General features: G+C 40.1%; 1 protein-coding gene across 17 annotated transcripts in view; it reads left to right on the top strand.

The window, feature by feature from the left end:
* The window catches only part of PHLDB2 (pleckstrin homology like domain family B member 2), a 220,868-nt gene that overhangs the window by 138,486 nt on the left and 61,630 nt on the right, over positions 1-20,752 (top strand). For 16 of the 17 annotated variants that reach the window (XM_059391998.1, XM_059391997.1, XM_059391989.1 and 13 more), the window contains one exon: positions 17,852-18,214. In XM_059391998.1, coding sequence (XP_059247981.1) covers positions 17,852-18,214 — 363 coding nt within the window. The remainder of the gene's footprint in view (positions 1-17,851; positions 18,215-20,752) is intronic. The other variant, XM_059392001.1, reaches the window with a different exon arrangement.

Below are 20,752 nucleotides of genomic sequence, written 5' to 3'. Positions count from 1 at the left end.
CATTTCATTTGACAGATCTTCCTATGCTATTTTTGATGGTATTGAGCTATTCACAAATAAGGGGCATAGCAAACCTAATTATTTCTGACATTTTTTTTGTAAGGTTAAGGAACAAATCTGGTGCTTGCCCAGGGATCAAGTGGGAAAACTTAAGGATGGATCATGTATAAAAGATAACTTGGAAAATTTTTTTTTCCCCTGAATTTAAGATCCGATTTTGGGAAGGCAAAATCAAATATGAATTAGAGAAGATTTCATTACGTGACTAATATAGGATTGTGGATGCATGAGAACAATGAATATTTGCAGTTTATCTACTGAATAAAGCAACAACATTTTATAATAAATAAGAAATCTTAAATCATTAGGAAATGAGGAACTTTCATTTGAAATATTTAGGGATATAACAAAAAAGTTTATCCTGTGAGATACAAAATCTCTCTGCTTTCCTGGGCAGGCTATGTAGAAAAATAACCTTTTATTACCTTTTGTAATAGGTAATAGGCTATTTCTCCTATTTTTGTAATAGGTAATAGGCTGATTTCTCCAAGATCATTCTGTCATTTCAATAGAGGTAACTGCATTTTAGCTTTATGTTTATAAGGTATTTGACATGCATTACATTTTTAAAAATTACTTTATTAATAAACCCATCAAAGTGTGCAAGCTTTGCCATAATTTTAACATTTTATTACATTTTTATAGCTTACTATTTCAAGTATTATAAACCAAGTCAAATAAAGCTCCCTTTGTGCAAACCTACAATTTTTAAATTTTCACCATCTTTTGTTCTTCATGGTCTTTTGTCAAATCTGGAACAACCAGATACTTTAAGAAAAAAAGTATCTAGCTTGAAGATATTGGAAATTATGCTTCAACTGACACATCACAGAACATAATTACCATTGGTATGAAAAGGTGTGTCACAATTACAATTCAGTTTAGTTGAGCACAACTTTTATATTTTTCTTCACCTTAAACATTATATGGAAGTGATCTTAGCTTATCTTTTCAGCAAACTAATATTATAAGACATTTTAAAAATTCAGGTAAACTAATCCCTTTGTGATAAAAATAAATCCAAACTTATTTTAAGTATGAAATTATAGGAGCGCCTGGGTGGCTCCGTTGGTTGAGGATTGACTCTTGGTTTCAGCTCAGGTCATGATCTTAGGGTCCTGGGATTGAGCCACACAATTGGGCTCTGTGCTCAGTGTGGAGTCTGCTTGGGATTGTCTCCTTCTCCTTCTGTCTCTCCCCTACTCATGCTCTCTCTTTCTCTTTCTCTTAAATGAATAACTCTAAAAAAAATAGGAAATTACATATGTACTGTACTGTACGTTGATAAAATAAGGAAAAAACATACAGCTGATTTTTAAACCAGGGTGTCAGATCAGTCTGACTTGTACAAGAGTTTGCTTTGATCACATAAACTTGCTTTCTAAGGAAAAAAATGCTTCTGAAATCAGCATTTTTTGATGAGACAGTTCTTTTTCTTAAAATGCGAACATATTTTAATTATTAGAATTATTGCATTTTCTTAGAATTTTGGAAATGTTAGATTTATCTAGATGCTGATTAGTCTCTAAAGCAATCAGAATAGAGGTTCTTTATTTTAGTTTATTATTATCCTTAAGAAATAGGAAAATACTTCACTCTTACACCGTGATTTTTTTCCTCCCTGAGGTACAGAGCCTCAGATGAAAAACTTAAAATTTGGTTCTATAGCTTCAGCTGCAGATCAAAAGTAAATACTGGAACATAAAATTTACTTGTTCCATATCTCAAGAGACTGCTCACTGTTCCACTGGACACAAAATAGTGTCCTGATTTGAACTCACAGAAAGTGAAATAACCAACCAATTAAAACAAGAACAAATACAAATGCTCAGTCATCTTTCACCTGAGCAAGGTTGAATTTCAGTTCTACCTGCAGATCACAAGTGGCCAGACCATAAAACCAGATCCCCACTCGTGACTGCCACCAGTGGAGATAACTATTGGTTTGCGTGCAAACTAAAACCCAGGTCAAACTTGGTCAAAAATTAGAAACAGAAGCCAAAGCACAGCCAAGAAAGCAAAAACTGCAGAAAAGAGCAAGTCAGTGAAGGTAAAGTTCTCCTGCCATCTGGGATTTACTTCAGGAGCCAAGAGAAGCTTTGCCTGGATTTCCAGCCCATGGGATCTATTTCGTGAAAAATGCAATTTAATTGACTCCACAAGACGAGTGTACTTGGACACTTCACAGGCACCTCCAAAATGTCAAAGCATAATTTTCAAAAAAAAGAAACAGAACTCTTACACAAATATGAAATGAATAGATGCCAAAGATTTATTTAACTCAATAGTGAGGAAACTGAGCAAAGTAAGGTTGGTTCACTGAGCATAATTTCTATAGTACTTTTTAGCTAAGCTGTGATTATACTAGTGTTTCATCTGGATTTTTTTTTGTTGTTTTTTACTTGTTCAATCTCTATTTGAAAACTCAAGGTAATTACATTGAGTCTTAAAGATTGAACCCTAATTATGAATCTCCAAGGACCTATTTATGAAGTATAATAATCCACTTTGAGTCTACATTAAGTGGCCTCCAACTGCTGTGCTATTTGAGATGTTTGGTTTTTCATACATTTTATTCCTTCTTTCTTGCTCTCAGCTGCCAGTTCTTGCCTTTGTCATTATGCCAGCCTTTTCTTTCATTTTTTGATTTTTGAAACCAGATATCAAGCCTTGTTTAAAAATATTCCAAACTAAGAGTTACCAGGTCCAAGTGAGGTCTTGAGAGGACTCTGTGCCCATGAAATGTATGTACTCCAGTCCATAGACCCCGTGACCTCCTTCTGGGCTGGTCTGTGGTGGTTACAGCTATTTTCCAAGTGGAGGACATGAATGGATGAGCTGTCTCCAGAAGGCTAGAATGCTGATTCTATGACACACTCTGTTTTCTAGAGGCTAGAGGAATAATTGTACAGTAGACAGGGTATTCTGTTAGTCCTCTCATTTGCCTCCCTCCCAGTAATGTCGACATACGGATGGCATCTAGTGCATCTTAAAGTCTAGGGAAAAGACATTTTAAAAAGACAGGGGGGAAAATGAAAAAACTCTATAGCAAACTTGGGTGCTGTTAAGAATCTTCATTTGGTTACAATGCCAAAAGCATCTGTGTGCTATTGTGGAGAACCAGTGGTTCCCCACAAATTGCACTGTAGCAATCCAATATTTTCTTTCTGGCTGATGGCAGTCTTCTGTGGTGCCTCAATAAACAGCATTGTCACCATATGGAACTATGTGGGGCCACACTTGCCATTTATTTTTCAAACGCGTTGTAATGTGATGCCCATCTCCTGAAGCCCCAGGTTTCTAACTTTCTACAGGCTTTACCATTCTGAAGATAAGGTTGGCTTTCTTTCAAGGAAGATGTTAATATTCCCATGGTATTGTTATTGGAATAGATGAAATGTCTGGGTCAGCAATTCTGTGCTGTTTGGAAGACATTTTGTTCCAGTAGCTTCTCTGAAAGCTCTTTACAGCTGAAGACTTCTGGATTGCATGAGGCTGGGACTGTGTTGATCTTCTTCTCTGCTGTATATCCACCTCCTAGCCATTGATGAGAGTGCGAGAAGCACTGTACACCTGTTTTTGCAAAGAGCAAATGAGTGTTTTTGATACCCATTAATGACATTCCTTCTGGCTTTCCTTATTCTGTGGTTGAAGCTTCTCCCCTTGTTCTCAAACATCCCAAACTTAAGTTGGTGTACTTGGTTCCAGGTAACCATGAAGCTCAATGAAAAAGAATCCACATATCTCCGCACAAATGTGTTCTTTTGCTTCCAGAAGTGAGGCAATTCCCTTCCAATATGCAGTTAAAAATGAAAAGGTGAAAATTAGATGGTTTCCTCTATTTTGCAAATTTCTTAGCAGTCTTTGTAAGAACTGGTGCTCTCCAGGGTTATACAGGGCCAAGGCTGCAGGACCCAGAGTCTTGCTTGTGTAGTGTTGAGCAGCCCAGAGACCTATATTTCTAAAAGTAAATATCAGTATAATGGTGGGTATTTAAGGAATTACAGCATTCTATAAAATAAATGTATATGTTCACTAATCTTAAAATGGTAAGATGCAGATACCATTTTAAAAATGAGAGAGTAAACAGGTTGGTGCTGTTTAATTTTATAATTAGGAAAAACCATTTGGGAGCCCAAGAAGTGTGAGCCTTGTCAGATGAAGGTCTCTCTAACCAAAGGTATGCCTTGCTTTCTTGCCGGGATTCTTGCTACCTGCACTTCCTTGTGATTCCTGACCCCGAAGACATTTTGGGCATTCAGACTTTTTTTTTTTTTGCATTGTGAATTTGACAGCGTTTCTTGGTTGGAGGCAGAATGGCAACGTTAAGAGAACGTCTTGTGCGACCTAGCCATAATATTAATCTTTTTTTTATTATTCCTGAGAAGAATGTGTTTGAAAAGTGAAGGCAAGCTTAAGTATTGAAAATTATTTTGTTCTCCAGTCTCACAAACTTGGAAGGGATCTCTTCCTGGTGTGGCCCTTCCCCCTGCTACATCCTGGCAGAATTGTAATTTTTTTTTTTAAGATTTTATTTATTTATTTATTTATTTGACAGAGAGAGACAGAGAGATCACAAGTAGGCAGAGAGGCAGGCAGAGGGAGGGGGCGGGAAGCAGGCTCCCTGCTGAGCGGACAGCCCGCCCATGCGGGCCTCGATCCCAGGACCTTGGGATCATGACCTGAGCTGGAGGCAGAGGCTTAATCCACTGAGCCGCCCAGGGTCCCAGAGTTGTAATTTTTAAAAAAATGGTTGCACTAGTGGGGAGTGGGTCAGTTAAACTCCAGGAGGGTTAGAGGTTGGTTTACTGACCAAATTAACTTGGTGGCTTAGACTTTTTAAAGGGATAGTTAGAAATTATGACTCACTTTCTATATTCTGACTCAGAATGTCTATTGTTACATTAGTTTATTTAATCTTCAGAGTTAGCGTAAGCCCTCAACTGACTCATTTTGGTGAAGCCTTGGCTCTAATATTTCAGTCTGTCAGTTTTCTGCCATTCTGCACCTTTCACCTTGATGCCTTTACCCGGGTGGTCAGTGCTCTAGCTCAGAAATATAATGGGAGCCATCATTGTGAGCCAGATGTGCAATTTTAAATTTTCTTATGTTCAGAAAACTTTTGGAGGGGCACCTGGGTGGTTCCGTCGGTTAAGCATCTGCTTTCGGCTCGGGTCGTGATCCCGGAGTCCTGGGATCGAGCCCTGTATCAGGCTCCCTGCTCAGCGGAGAGCCTGCTTCTCCCTCTGCTCCTCTGCACACTCACATGCATGCTCCTCTCGCTTTCTCTTTCTCAACTAAATAAATAAAATCTTCCTTAAAAAAGGAAACTTGATGAAATAGTGAAAATAATTATGCTATATTAGACAGTACAAGCTTAGAATCGTGATGCTCTCTACCTGTGTAAATCAACTGTCCATTCTGTACACAGACTTCCTTCATTTCTAATAAAATAAGACTAAATCTCTAAGTAGTGAGAAGTATGAAGTAGACTACTGTCCGGTTAGATCACTTTGGGTCATCAGAAAATAAACTGCAGACGTTCTCTCTGTGTTATTTTAAGTGGCCAATTGTCACATGTATGTAGTTGCCTAGTAAATATTGAAGGAATTAATCATTAGCAAATTAAGAGTATCAACTGTCCTCAGCTAACTGAGACTAAAAACAGTTATCACATCTTTTTCTTCTCCACAGTTGGATCAGTAGGTACATGGAGGAGTGATGGGAAGGAAGAAAAAAAGTAGCATTTAGCAATAATCTAGTGACCCCACATTGGAGAAACACAGAGCAATGTCTCCGTGTAATTCTTTGCTACACTAGTCTGTGACTGTTGCTATTAAAAGCAGGTTTCTCTACACGCAGGAGCCAACCGTGGGTCCTTGTTACAGTGGCAGTACAAGCTATTGCCTCTTGATGGTGCCACACATTTAAAGATTCCTGCTCAGAATTGAGGGATGTGTGCTGTGAATCCTCAAGCAGTTTAGTGTTCTGGGCTCAGCACAAAAATAAAGAAAACACCTTGGATGAAGAAGCAGCTGCCCTGTGAGCCAGGGAGCGAGTCTCCTTCTTTTCTTAAGATGATAAATTGAGGCAGGAAGGTTCATGACTAAAAAGAAATAAAGCTCAGAAATAAAAGTCACAGGAAAAGGTACAAATAAGATGGAAATTGAAAATATAGTATATCAATACAGACAGGGTAATGGGGAATGACTCGCGCTTCTTCGTAGAAAAATGATCCCCATATTGGTTGTTAAATTATCTAAATTAAAAGCCATTAATTCAGCGACCTTTGAAAACATTTTTTCATCCACTAGTAGGTCTAGTGACTGTGCTGGTTCATTGTAAGGTGAATTTTTCTTCTCTGGTTCTAGAAAAGCTTATGGGATATCTGCTCTGAAGAATACTTTGAAAGTTTGTGATTAGTTTTTAAGAAAAATTATAGAACACATATTAGAATAGAAACTTGCATCACTTTTTCATTGGAAGGATTTTGTCAGCCATTTGAATGTGCGGATTAGGACTTACTTGAAGTCCCTCGCAGAAAAGTTCATCTTTTTTTTTTTTTTGAGGTAATTGTGGATTTACATGCAGTTGTAAGAAATAATTCAGAGAGATTCTGTGTACCCCTTATCCAATTTCCTCCAGTGCTAACATCTTGCCAAACTATAGTTTTCCTATCACAGCTGGTATATTAACATTGATGCAGTCAAGATACAGAGCAGATACAACACCCCAAACTCCTCCCTGCCGGCCTTCTGTAGCCTCCCCAACTTTCCTCCTACTCTCAGCAACTCCTTAACCCCTGGCATCTGCTCGTCTGTTCTCCAGAGCTATAATTTTATTATCATAGGTATGTTACATACATGTAATCATATACTTGATTGAGTTTGGCTTCTTCCTCGCTGCATAAGTCTTTGGAGATTGAACTGGGATGTTCCATGTTATTTTTTCTCTCCAGCTCAAGTCCGGGATGTATGAGGTAAAGGAAATCTCAGGGAACTCATTTCTGGGTCCCTATGTGCCCAGCTGATCTGCTGCCTTTTCTTCATCTTTTGGTCTTCTTCTGTTTGTCTTATTATACAAAATGTGTCCAAGGTTCTCAGTTACACTCAGTGGGAGGAATAGGGAAAAATACCTCTACCTCATCTCCCCAGAAGCAGGAGTCAGGGAGGTTAGTTTTTAAAGTTCAGAACAGCCAAGGACTTTGCTCTGCTGAAGTCTAATTGATCTCAAGGGGGAAATCTGTATATGGGGGCATGTTCTGCTGAAGAATTTTGGTTTGGAAAAATTGAAGTTTCTCACTCAAAATTGCTAAGACCATATCCCAGTTCTGGGATTGTAATTTGAATTTTGAAAGAAGACAATTTTAATAAAATGCCTAAATAGAAAAAGAATACGTTTCTCAGACATGTATTAGTCTTTCATTTTGATTACAGAATAAGAGAGCCAGAATATTGAAAGTCTGTCTTTCCCGTTAGAGCATGGAGACCAAGGCCTAAATTATAGTAGGCAGAGATTACAATTTTAAAAGTTGTTCTGGGAGCAAGGAAAATGTAGTTACTTTCTTAACATCTCAAGTAGAGAAAGAAGACTTGTCACTGTTTATTTTGCATTTTTAAAAGATTTTCTTTCTTTCTTTTTTTTTTAAAGATTTTATTTATTTATTTGACAGAGAGAGAGATCACAAGTAGGCAGAGAGGCAGGCAGAGAGAGAGAGAGAGGAGGAAGCAGGCTCCCTGCTGAGCACAGAGCCAGATGTGGGGTTCGATCCCAGGACCCTGAGATCATGACCTGAGCTGAAGGCAGAGGCTTTAACCTACTGAGCCACCCAGGAGCTCCAGATTTTATTTATTTCCAAGAGAGAATACAAACCTGGGAGAGAGGCAGAAGGAGAGGGAAAAGTGAGAAGCTGCTATGCAGGGCTCGCTGTGTGGCTCTATCCCAGGACTCCGGGACCATGACGTGAGCCGAAGGTAGACACTGACTGAGCCACCTAGGAGTACCATTATTTTGCCTTTTTCTATATAGAACTGTAGCATGCTTTTATAAGTTTTAGAACACGGTATTTTCCATGTAATATATCTCTCATAAGGAGTTGCATTTACAAAACTTACAGTCCACCTGTTTTTGGCTTTGTGTTTTACATGTTAGACTTTCCAACTTTTTTACTCTACCAACTTCTTTGTGCATAGAGTGTTCCTTAATTTTTTTAGGTTAGATTTTCCAATGTGGAGATTTAGTTGTGGATCGAAAAAATTAAATATTACATAAAATTCTAAAGGTATTTCAGTGGATTGCATTTTATAAACCACGATCCTTCAGGGGAAACAAACAAATAAACAGATTCCCCGGAACTCGGTTAAGCCAGGGTGAAATTGCAAATGAACAGCAATATTTTAGACTTTTGTTGTGTTTTCCTTAGTGATGTGTAGCAAAAGCACAAATTTTCTAAACTGAAGGGATCTAGGAACCTTGTAGATTTTCTTCTGACACACTATGTAAAGGAAAAATAATTGGCATACTTCTTTAGACGCTATAAGGAAATTATGAGTATACTGATCACATGAATTTCCTTTGTTTGTAGCCAGTGCTTTTCAGTTGTAGAGAGAAGTGCATGATTTCCCCCCTTCAGTTATCTGAGCAGAGGCAACAATGTTATGGAGTCATTCATAATCAGCACTTTCTTTGAAGCACTATCTATTAATATTTTAAGAATAGTTCAGCTCAACCCTGATATCTTATTCAAGTACAATTTTTCATCACTTGTATGTCTGTCAGTTGATTTTAAATGACAAAATGATGCAAAAAGGCCTTAGGAAAAGGACGAAAATACAGCAGATCTAAGTTAGATGGTTATTGTAGTGAGAGATTTACTTGCATCTGCTCACAAATGCAAGAAATAACTGCCAGTGGAAAAAGCGAGTTGAAGCAAACATTCCTGGTCTAAAAAGTAACAGGATCAATTAAATCAGGTGATAGTATTTTAGGACATGTTCAATGTAAATGAAAATAAAAATCAACATTACCTCAGCATGTATGTGTGTGTGTGTGTATATATATGTATATATAATATATATAATTTATATCCTTATATAACATATTCCATATTATTGAATTATTAGATATGTTAATAATCATCTATTTAGTAAATGTATTGATAACATAAAATAGTATATACTAATTTTGTACATATATATTTCTTAATTACAAGCTCCTAAAATAGGGACACAGAAAAGGACAGTGGGTAAGGACTGCAGTTAGGACAAGTAGCATTAAGGGAGATGTTGACACACTAGTGAGTAATAGTAATTTAAAAAAAAAAATCTGGAGGGGCGCCTGGGTGGCTCAGTGGGTTAAAGCCTCTGCCTTCGGCTCAGGTCATGATCCCAGGGTCCTGGGATCGAGCCCCACATCGGGTTCTCTGCTAAGCAGGGAGCCTGCTTCCTCCTCTCTCTCTGCCTGCCTCTCTGCCTACTTGTGATCTCTGTCTGTCAAATAAATAAAATCTTTAAAAAAAAAAAAATCTGGAGTGTGAGGGGTTGATTTATGAAATGAGATTAAAAGAGCTGAGTTTCTTTGTCTGAGTATGAGCAAAGACAGGATATGATAAGTTCCTCAGGTATTTGAATGATGCGTGTGCTCATAGGGCAGGAACACTGATAATCTCGGGAGTGTAAGGTAGAGTCAGAGAAAATGTGAAATAGAAACTGGGTTTTATGTCAAGTATGAATTGTGTGCATTGGAGAGGAGCATGGATTTGGCGGGGGGGGGGGGGTAGTTACTTCTAGAAGTTACTCTCTGGACTTAATGTGCTATGGGGAATATATGTTGCTCTGTGATGGTGGGGTTAGAATGACCAAAGGGCACAGGAGACTGAAAAGATCTCTTCCTCCCTGGGTTGCTATGGCAACTGGGCAGTGCTTTGTTGCCAGAAGTTCAGGCATGTGATTCACCCCGGGGGAGGGAATTTTGGGCAGTAGAGGATTTTTCTCTCCGTCCAGACTGGCCAAAGAGCCCCACAGATCTGTGAATTTTTCAGGGAGACATTTGGCTGCATCAGATATTTTTCCTGTATTGCCTTTCCCTGAGAACAGTTGGATTCAGCTGTTAGGTTTGCTTGTTAACTAATACAGTAGTCCCCACTTCTTTGCAGTTTGCTTTTCCTGGTTTCAGTTACCTGCTGTCAGCCTCGGTCTAGAAGCAGATAATCCTTCTTCTGATCCACCATGAGGAGGTCAGTAGTAGCCTAACGTTAGGCACCATACCTATGCCATTCACCTCACTTCATCGCATCATGTAAGCGTTTTATCATCTCACTTCATCATAAAAAAGGTGGGTACAGTACAATAAGGTACTTTGAGAGAGAAAGAGAGACCACATCCATAATATTATCACAATATATTGTTATACTATTCTATTTTATTATTGGTTATTGTTGTTAATCTCTTACTGTGCCTACTTTAATGCATTAAACTTTACTATGTTTATGTATGTACACATAGAAAAAACCATTGTGTATATTAGACCATTAGTACTATCCGTGGTCTCATGTACACACTGAGGGTCTTGGAACATATCCCCCTCGCATAAGGGGGGACTCCTTCCTGTATTAGTGATGATTCTCCAGGACCCACAAGACAGCTATCAATTTCACCTCCAATTTTTTATGGAAAGCATCTCTAATCATTGATAACAAACACTGAGCACCTGCCTTGTGACAGGAACCAACTTAGACTTTAAACATTCTCACACACACTCCTTTATTGATTCCTCCCAAGATGCCTAGGGCAGGTGCTGATCTTATCGTCTCCGTTTTACAGACCAGGTTATAGAAACTCAGAGGGTTGAACCTGGTAAGAACTTCTGTGTTATAGGTCTGGTACGTTCCAGAACTTCAAATCCAAATCTTTGTTCTTTCCACTTAATCAAACTTAGACACAGACTCTGCTGTGAAAACCCAGTGGTTCCGTATGAGAAAAAGAAATCGATTTATCCACAGATCCTTACAATACATGGTTACAGAGAGAAGCACTGAGATTTCTTTGCAGAATCCTTATACCATTATTTCAAAGCACTTCTTCTTTCTGCTTACTGTACTTGTAATTTTCCTGGAGAAGTGGAAGGTGGCCCTTCTCTTACAGAGTGTCTAGTCTGCACAAAGGCAGGATACACTATTCTAGATTGCAAAGGGCTGGGAATGATCGAAGTGAAATGCTGAGCTTTGGTGACTTCTTTGAGATTGGGAAATGTGTGGAGGTGTGGAGGGAAGTAAGGAAGCGGAATAGTGAATCTGCTGGGTAATGTCATGACGATAATTTATTGTCTGGGGCGGTGGGAGAAGGAGAGGACTTGAGTACATTTGCAGACAGAGGCAAAGGATTTGAGAGAGGAAATAAGTGTGTAGGGGAGGGAAAATTGGTGAAACAAAACTATAAGGATAATGGGAGGGCATATAGACTCAGTGAGGCAGGTAGAGGGCTTTACCTTAGGAAGACTGAGGGACTCTCCTTAGATGCCTGTGCTAACATATTGTATATACTGTGTTCAAGAAGCATGTGTGTGTGTGGTTGTGTTTTAAATCCCCATGGCACCCTACAAGATAGATGCTCTAGTAATTCCCTGCTTTATGCATGAGGAACTAGGACCCACGGAAGCTAAATGACTTGCCCCGAGCCTCACAAGTAGCTACGGAAACAGCACTGAGGCTCCAGAGTTCCTGCTCTTAGCCACTGTGGTACCACGAAGAAAGGAGGACCAGATATTTCAAAAGAGGTAGAGGAGGGAAGCCTGGGGCATTGCACAGGACGACCTTGATCTCCTTAGGCAGTGCTTTTGTGTATTGGGATGTATTGACTATATTTGAGAAATGAGTACTGAAAAATCACTGAGTGGTAAGCGGTGTCCTAGTTATCTGCATATGCCTTACTTTTCCTCAGCATCTGGTTTTCCGTTATCATGGAGCCAGAATAGGTATAGTTGATGCAAAAGCCTCCTAGTAATCTTCGCGTAGCAAATGCTTGCTGATCAGTTCATGGCTGTCACATTATTTAGTAAGTCTTCAGATGACTTGAACTTGCCCCAGAACAGATACGTCACATTTGTCAGATGGACCTCTTTCCAGAGCAACCCTCTGATGGGGCACATACACACATGCTTTTAAAACAATAGACAGCAGAGTGAAGCGCTGCCCGGAACACAAGTCTGAAGGTGGGCTTCCCAGGTAGACTGGAAGATAAAATGTTCTTAGCTAGACATTACACTGACACTGATGAAGATAATTTGTAAAATTTGAAAATTTGAAAATTTGTAAAAATTTGAAGATAATTTGAAGATAATTTGTAAAACCAAAAAAATAAAAACTCCTTACTTACATATACATAGTTCCTTATGTATATAGAAATACATATTTCTATCTTTAGTTGTCCTAAACTGATAAAAATGATACTAGGGCAATGTTTGGATAAACATGAAGGCCAGTTACAAAGTGAAAGGGTGCTGTCTGCATATACAACCGTCCTCTCTTCTGATACCAAGCACAAGTTCAGGGAGTTCCTGGGAACCCTCCACAAGTTCATGAATTCACTAGAAAGACTTACAGAACCCACTGAAAGCTGTTGTAGTTAGGATTATTATTTGTTATAGGGAAGGGCTCAGAAGAAGATTAGCCAAGAGAAGAGAAGCAAAGGAGAAGCAGAGGACGGAGTCAGGAGGTTCCGTAAAGCTTCTGCTGCCCTCTCCCTGTGGAGTCAGGATGTGGTATGCTACCTACGCTGGTGTGTGAAAGTACCCATGGAGTGTGGGCAGCCGAGGAAGACCTCCTAAGCTTCAGTGTCCAGAGTGTTTATGGAGACGTCATCATGTAGGCAAGACTGATTGGTTGTCCATTTGGTTAATCTCATCCTTAGGTTGACCGACTTCTGGAATGGCCAGCCCTCCCCCTGAGACTGATTATCAGGAGTGCCCCACTGTGTCCTAAACAAAGATAATCCAATCAGGTATGACACAGATTACCTTCCAGAAGCCCACAGTCCAACAGTGAAAGCCAGACCTCCCTTTGGGCAAAGCCAAATTCTTTATTACACGGTAAATAAATGAGCTGCCTTTAGTAGGATCTCTGAGGCTCTTGTCTCCAAACTTTGCACCTGTTACCTGCTTGAGCTTAAGCAAGGCTTATCAATCATAATGGGCTTCTGTGGAGAAAACAAAAGAAAAAAATTATCTCAGGCTTAAAACAACATAGATCTCTTTCTCCTCCCCTCTCCATGGCCAGCATGGGTTGAACGAGGCCTCTGCTCCCTATTTCCTTGCTCGAGTCAAGGCTCAGGGAGCCAGCACCATCTTGAGTGTCACTCTGCAATGGCAAAGCAAGACAGGTAATGGATCATGTGTTGGCCGTCCAGGCAGAAGGGACACACATTGCTTCTCCCATGTCATTGGCCAATGCAAGTTTGACACTTACATCAAGTTTAGGGGTAGGAGACTGAAAAACTGTTTTACCCTGTGTCCAAAAAGACAAGAACTGATCATCATAGCCCTAGTTACTACCCCAAGGGGTTTATCTCTATAAACAAAAAGACTCACATAAAAGACTTTTAACCATTGCTCTGTTTTCCCCCCTCATTTTCCTACCTAAATGAGACATCAGAATTCACTCGTGGAGTCTTAGAAATTCTGTTTACCATGCTGTCGGCTCCATCTCATTCTGCCATCCACTTTTTATTTTTATTTTTTTAAGATTTTATTTATTTATTTGACAGACAGAGATCACAAGTAGGCAAGGGAGGCAGGCAGCAGAGAAAGAGGAGGAAGCAGGCTCCCCGCTGAGCAGGGAGCCTGATGCGGGGCTCCATCCCAGGACCCTGGGATCATGACCTGAGCCGAAGGCAGAGGCTTAACCCGCTGAGCCACCCAGGCACCCCTGCCATCCACTTTTAGACCAGGTTCTCTGACTCTTGCTGGTTCTTTATTTAGGGTTGTTGGGATCGCTTAAGTCCTGGTATACAGAGTTGACCCACTTCTCTGCGTGTCCTTCGTCCCCCTTCATCCACAGAACCCCGTCTTTGCAGCCACACGGCAGTTGCTGATCACGAGCATGCTCTTTAGTCCATGCTCTATGCCTGGGCTTATACGGTTCCTTTATAGACTTGCCCAGCCCACCGCACTGGCCAGCAGGCCACACAGACTCATGTTTATCCCAGGGTCTCAACTCAGATTTGTCCTTCTGTAATTTTTGTCCACTGCTTTCTTATCTGTGAATTATTGGTTTTCTTGTCTTTGACTAACTCTTTATGCCTTCTACTAAAGAAGTAAGGGTAGAAATGCTGTCTTTTTCTGTTCTTGTGTCTCCAGCACAGTATCAGCCTGAGAATAACTTAATAGATTTTTGATGAACTGGCGATTATGGAGATATTGAATCACTAGGATTGACAGGAGAGAGAAGTAAAGTCATACTTAGCAGTTACAACAGGTCCTCTTGAGAAAAAATACCTTCTTTCGACTAAATTATTTCTAGCCATTAAAAGTTGACCTTTGCTTTTATGTTAACGAGTGATCCAACATAGTTAATTTTAACACAAGGAGTTCAACAAAGATTCATACTGCCTTTGTGGGTATCAGGCAACTGTTTTCTATGTGATTTACCTCTGCACTACATTTCCAGTCCTGTGGCCCGGACTGGCTGCTGTTGGTCACCAGGGGATGGATGGGGCTGGGAGATAGGAGAGGTCTCTGACCGAGGGCTGTAGAGAGAGGCACTGCCAGACACACTCCTCAGAAAAAGAAAGCAAGCTCTGAGATCAAAACACACTCAGTCTGCAACTTTCTTTCTTTCTTTTCTTTTCTTTTTTTTTTAATTGCTGGGGGAAAGAACCGTACAGCATTTTCTAACGGTATCTATTTTAAGATCCTGTGTCCCCTTCAAATCTTTCTTCTATATATGTGGTATATGGAGAGGAGGAGAGGGAAAACAGAGGGAGATTAAGAAATGTATTTAAAATAATTTGATTCAAATGACCTACTTTTCAAAGTCATAGCACCCATGTTTCGTGCCATTTAGATGCCTAGGCCTTTTCAAAAGAATGCGCTGCAGAAGGCTGGTTGGGAGAGGTGGGCAGGAATTGAAGACCTTCAAGTGGGTGGCCCTCCCAACTTGGCAGGTCACCAGGTGAAATGCCAGATAAAGCTGGGTTTTAGGTGGGCGGCCATCCATCTCGGTCCCTGTTGGAGCTTGACGTTCCAGCATAACTATTCATAGCGCCCTGTTTGGTTCTCAAAGGTTTGCTGGTGTGGAATAGGTGCCCTGGTTTTAGGCTCTCCCAGAGGGGAGAATATTGGAGTGATGGATGGGAAGGAACAAGACTCCAGAGTGAAGAGGGCTCGGGGGAGAGTGATTTTATGAGAGTACGTCTGTACAGGGTTTTCCTTAAAAGGCTGCATATAGTGCTTTCTGAAATGCCTTGCAGACTTTCTTCTGACGTACTTCTTGACATCAGTTTATTTTTCTTCGGTGCAGCTCAGCGTGTCTCAGTGCAGCCTGGATTTCTCTGAGACTCACAGGCGGCAGTGCTGTGTGTGTGTGTGTGATTCAAGCCTGGACAGATTGGCTGTGAATGGGGTGATAAGAATAGAGAGAAGCACATACCAGTAAACCACACTTCCTGTGCACAAGCCTTTGAATACTGCGTTTCACTGTCTGAAATAGCATTCATCTTAACGCTGGGATCATTTATTCCCTGTGGAATTAAGCAAGAGCTCTGGCGGCAGCAGAAACTATTTTGGGAAAGAGATGTGGGAGGAATTTTGCTATGTATTACAGGCGAGGCAGAAGTGCCTTCCGTGGTTTTGAAGCCCTGGTAAGTGGGGAATTGACAACTTTCAGATAATCCCACATCGTAATTACTGTCCAGGCTAATGTGTACACACTGCGATCTATAAAGGTCGTCAGTAAAGACGGAGTTTTTAGGTGCTTCAACTTAAGTCACCTAAATGGCAGAAAGAGAACTTTTCTTTGGAGATTAGCATTAGCGTTTCGTGCAGATGCTGTTGAGAAGGGGTAAAATACAACATCTGTTCCTGTCCCCTCCTTAAGTATGCCCTTGCAGGTGGTTTTTGCATATTCCCATGTAAACTTCCTTCCCTCTTTAGAGAAATTTAAAATAAAGCAGTGAATGCTGTGCCCCCACCTCTTACTCCCTCCCCATAAAGCTGAGGTGGGTAGGGCTTGGCAGCTGGCAGCAGCTGCAGAGATAAATAAGCCTGGGGCTCCTGGATGGACAGGGTGCAGAAGCGCGTGGGATGAGTGCCTGCCCTGGGACGAGGCCATGAGGACGGAGCTGCAGCGGGAGGCCACAAGTTCAGGCAGTGAATGGGAGGTCGGGGCTCATAGGAGCCAGTGTGATAGTCCTTTTGATCAAGCTATTGCTTTTGCAGGGGTGAAGTGGGCAAACTTTAGAGGACAGAGAAAAGTCAGCTGCAACTTAAATGACTTCTGTCTTGTCATTGAATTAATGTATCTAATGGAAACCCAGACATTATGTTGCTCTGTTTCTATTTAACTTTGCTATTGGATAGTCCTTCAACTGCTAAGGAACTGAGTACCTTCAGAATTTTGTCTTTACAAATTAGCTGCAATAAGAAATTGCAAACAGCAGCCTGGTCCTATTTAAAAATTCTCTACTTTGTTACTGGTAACCAGCTTAGAAAATGTTTTTTCTACGGAAGGCTTTTGAATTTTTTTCCAATGTGGTAGATGTAATCACAACAGATTTTCGTTGTCGTTTTTATCTTATTTTCTTTTTCACTTTGGCCTTGGAATTAATGTGAAAGGCAGAGATGTTAAGGTTCCGAACCCCAAACAGTGCTGTCGAGATTTATGATAAATACTTCATAAATTATATCCTATTGCTCAAAAATATATAGAGAATTTACCTTAAGTCAAAACCATAAATATCCACTTGTTTTGTATGGGGAGCTTGGTGAAGAAATGGTACCATTATAGACATCAATGGTCTATATATTTTTTTTAAGCAAATGAACTATCATTTTATGTTCCAGTTAAATTGAATCAAAATGATCTCAGAATCTGAAATACATTGCTGTCTTTCTATCTGGACGTGACATGAAAAGTTTTTCATTTTTATGCAGTATTTCTAATTCTTTATAGTTTTAATTACCCATGTGAGAAATTGGTGGAAAAGACCTTTATCTCATGACAAGACATAAGAAAAGTACTGAAAAATTTGAGGAATGTCAAGAAAAAATTTGAAAAAAATTCAAGAAAAAAATTCTTTTAAATTAGAAGATTCTTTAAGTAGTATTTTTGTGTGTGTGTGTCTGTTTCTCTAGGATGCTAGAGAAGTAACTTTAAGCACAAGTGTTAAATCGATAGGGATGAAAGAGCCAGATATGTTGGAGGTAGAGTGGTAGAGAAGGAAGGGGGAGTGAACATTTTTTAAAAAGGAGATTTAAAAAAAAAAACAACTTTGAAGGTGGACTAATAAATCAAGAAAAGGCTTACCTGGGGCTGCTATGTGGGAGGATCCACACTGGGACATCTAGGGAGAGGGGACAGCCCGAATTGAGTTTGGGAAGAAAATCAGGCATTTTCCCCCCGGGGTTTCACCTGGATCCTTAAACACATTCATCGAAGATGACAGAAACTCATCATCAGCCCACTGACTGTGGGTTTACCTGTGGGATGAAATCGCCAGTGGTCCCAGGCTCTTCGATCTTTTTCTTTGTGATTGTCTGCATTGTCACAAACTCTCTGACTGTCCCTTTTTCTGTGTTCTAGGAGAGACAGCGCCTGGAGACGATCCTCAGTCTCTGTGCTGAATACACGAAGCCTGACAGTCACTTGTCCACCGGCACCACCGTAGCCGATGTGCAGAAGATCAATAAGGAGCTTGAGAAGCTGCAGCTGTCTGACGAGGAGTCCGTGTTTGAGGAAGCCATGGTGAGCCCTGACGCCAGGTACAGGTGCCACCCGAAAGGCTCTCTCCACGATGCCGACTCGGTGGTCTTCGGGAGCATTGGGCAGAGTGGTGCCGGCTTCCTTTCCCCCAGGAGCATCAGGAATGATGAGCTGCTCAGGGACCTCACGCCTGCCTTCCTGAAAACGTCCAGCGAGTCTGCTTATCTTAGTATCCTACCCAAGGTAAAGGCGACAGAGCAAAAAGATCAGGATTTAGGGCCCGGGGCTCTGCTTCTGCTTTGGCCCAGAGATGAAAGGCTTTGTCGAACTTGTTTCCCAAAATGTTTTCAGTGAAGCTTCAGTTTAAGAGGTAATTAGCTAAATGAGGTGCAGCAAATTAGGGCACTTACTCTTAAGTAACAAGTGCGCACCGTAAGAATTGTAGCAATACAGAAAACTCCAAAGAAGGAAGTTTCTCTTTTCTCTGTCCCCTCCTGGTTGTACACCTGAGAAATAAACACCAAAGTGTCTTACCGCCTTCTTCATATTTCTGTGCATATTACGGCCACAGGCATGGACGCACAGATGCAAACATACGGTGTTCTGCCCGTTTTCCTTGACTCACTCAATGTCTTGCATATTTTTCCATTTTAGTACACACAGCTCTGGCTCATTCTTTTCAATAGCTGACTAGTATTCTATTGTTTGGAAATACCATTTAAATTGTTTCTAGCTTTTTTTACTAATAAAATGGATATGCGGTGAATATTGTGCAAATATATCTTCGAGTTCACTTACTAAAATTGGAATGGCTGGATCAAAGAGTTGTATGTTATTCATTTTAGTTATTTTTAATTTTTTTAAGACTTTATTGATTTATTTGACAGACAGAGATCACAAGTAGGCAGAGAGGCAGGCAGAGAGAAAGGAAGGGAAGCAGGCTTCCTGCTGAGCAGAGAGCCCAACTCGGGGCTCAGTCCCAGGACCCTGGGATCACAACGTGAGCCAAAGGCAGAGGCTTTAACCCACTGAGCCACCCAGGTGCCTCTATGTTATTCATTTTAATCAGTACTTCCAAATGATACTCTCGAAAGGCTGCATATTTCCAGGTGACACTTCCACCAACAGTTTGTGAGCACGCCTTGTTCTCCATACACTTGCCAAGGCTGCACATTTTCAAAATTTTTCAATATACTAAATTAATTGGTGTCTAATTTGCTTGCCCTTAATTATGCATAAAGTTAGACATCTTTTCTTATTTTTGGTTGTTAATTTGTGTTTTGACCCACTTACTCATGTTCTTCACCCATTTTTTAAAAATTTCTTACCTTGTTTTTACTAAGTCATTAGAGTTATTTGTAAGGAAATTAGTCTTTTATCATGAGTGGTCTTAAACAGTTACACATAAGTAAATATGTGTACTTATGATATTTTTTAGATGTATGTGTTTAAGATTCATACGTAGTCATTATTACTTAGTCTTCTAGTTGTATATTGATTTCAAAATGTCTTCCTAATTTGAGGATTTCTTAAATGTAATTAGAGGACTATCTTTTGGTGTAACTTTTTTCACACAGGTTAAGATTCTTTTTTTCTTTTTCTTTTTTTTTTTTTAAGAGAGAGACAGAGAGTGTGTACAAGTGTGCAAAGAGAGGGCAGAGGGAGAGAGAGCCAGCAATCTTAAGCAGGCTCCATGCCCAGTGCAGAGCCCAACCTGCGGCTTGATCTCATGACCCCAAGGTCATTATCTGAGCCAAAATCAAGAGTAAGACGCTTAACTGACTAGCTACCTAAGTGTGCCAAGAATCTTTTTTCTATGAAATTAAAATAAATTCTACTTCTTTTCTAGAAAGGATTTAAGAGAGTGACAAGAAGATATAAGCTTTATTGGAATAAAATTAACACACCAAAAATAGTAATCAGGAGGAAAAAACAGATGCCATAATCACAAGAATTTATTTAAATAAACAGGATTAATTAATTAAGTAACTCAGACCATTAAGTTCAATTCTGAGATTCTTGGCAATTATAGCCAAAGAATGAAAAACAAACAAAAAAAAATTATCAGTTAAATTTTTGTTGTAAGAGAATGACACAAACTGATTAAAAGAAAGACATTATCATGTGCAAAATTCTGGAAGTAGTTTATCACCTGGAGTATTATTCAGGAGGAGTATGTGTGTTTGTTTTGACTTTTTTAACTCAGTGTTCCTCATCAGGAGTCCATCCTGGACTAACCTTCTGAGTTCTTCCAGCATCAGCATCAGGATTTGAAAAGGTTCAGTCCTTTCAGTCCTTCTTTCTCCTAATGACCACAACGACCTTACTCATTCTCTGTGGAAAGTACTTCCGAATAAGACATCTGTCTCAATTGCCAGAAAGTTGCAACTGTTAGAAACTAGGATGGGGGGCAGAATCAAAAGTTGATTGTACTCAGCAAAGTAAATGACCCACCATTTGAAAGCTTGAGCTGTTTTCATCAGCCCTTAGGCTTCCTCTGAAGTCTTGTCTCTCTTTTCATTTAAATGTCTTCCAACATGGACAGCTGCCAGACTTTGGTAAAACAGTAAGCTGTGTGTCTCTCTCTAAGGACCATCTTTAGGGAGACAGGTTTCCTGCTGAAGAGAGCTAGGACATGATAGCTGCTGGTGTGTAAATGGGCAGATCATGGCGGATGTTTTTAATTGCCCAAATATGCTTTTGTGGAAAAGGACGCCTCTAAAGCTTCGAGCAACCTCCGTTGTGACCAGACATGTAAGACTGTGCATCCTTTAGAGACAG

This window comes from Mustela nigripes, chromosome 2, assembly GCF_022355385.1.
Source record: "Mustela nigripes isolate SB6536 chromosome 2, MUSNIG.SB6536, whole genome shotgun sequence".
In the NCBI taxonomy this organism is placed as follows: Eukaryota; Metazoa; Chordata; class Mammalia; order Carnivora; family Mustelidae; genus Mustela; species Mustela nigripes.
Note: the sequence above shows the minus strand (reverse complement) of the source record. Positions and strands in the feature narration are given on the sequence as shown.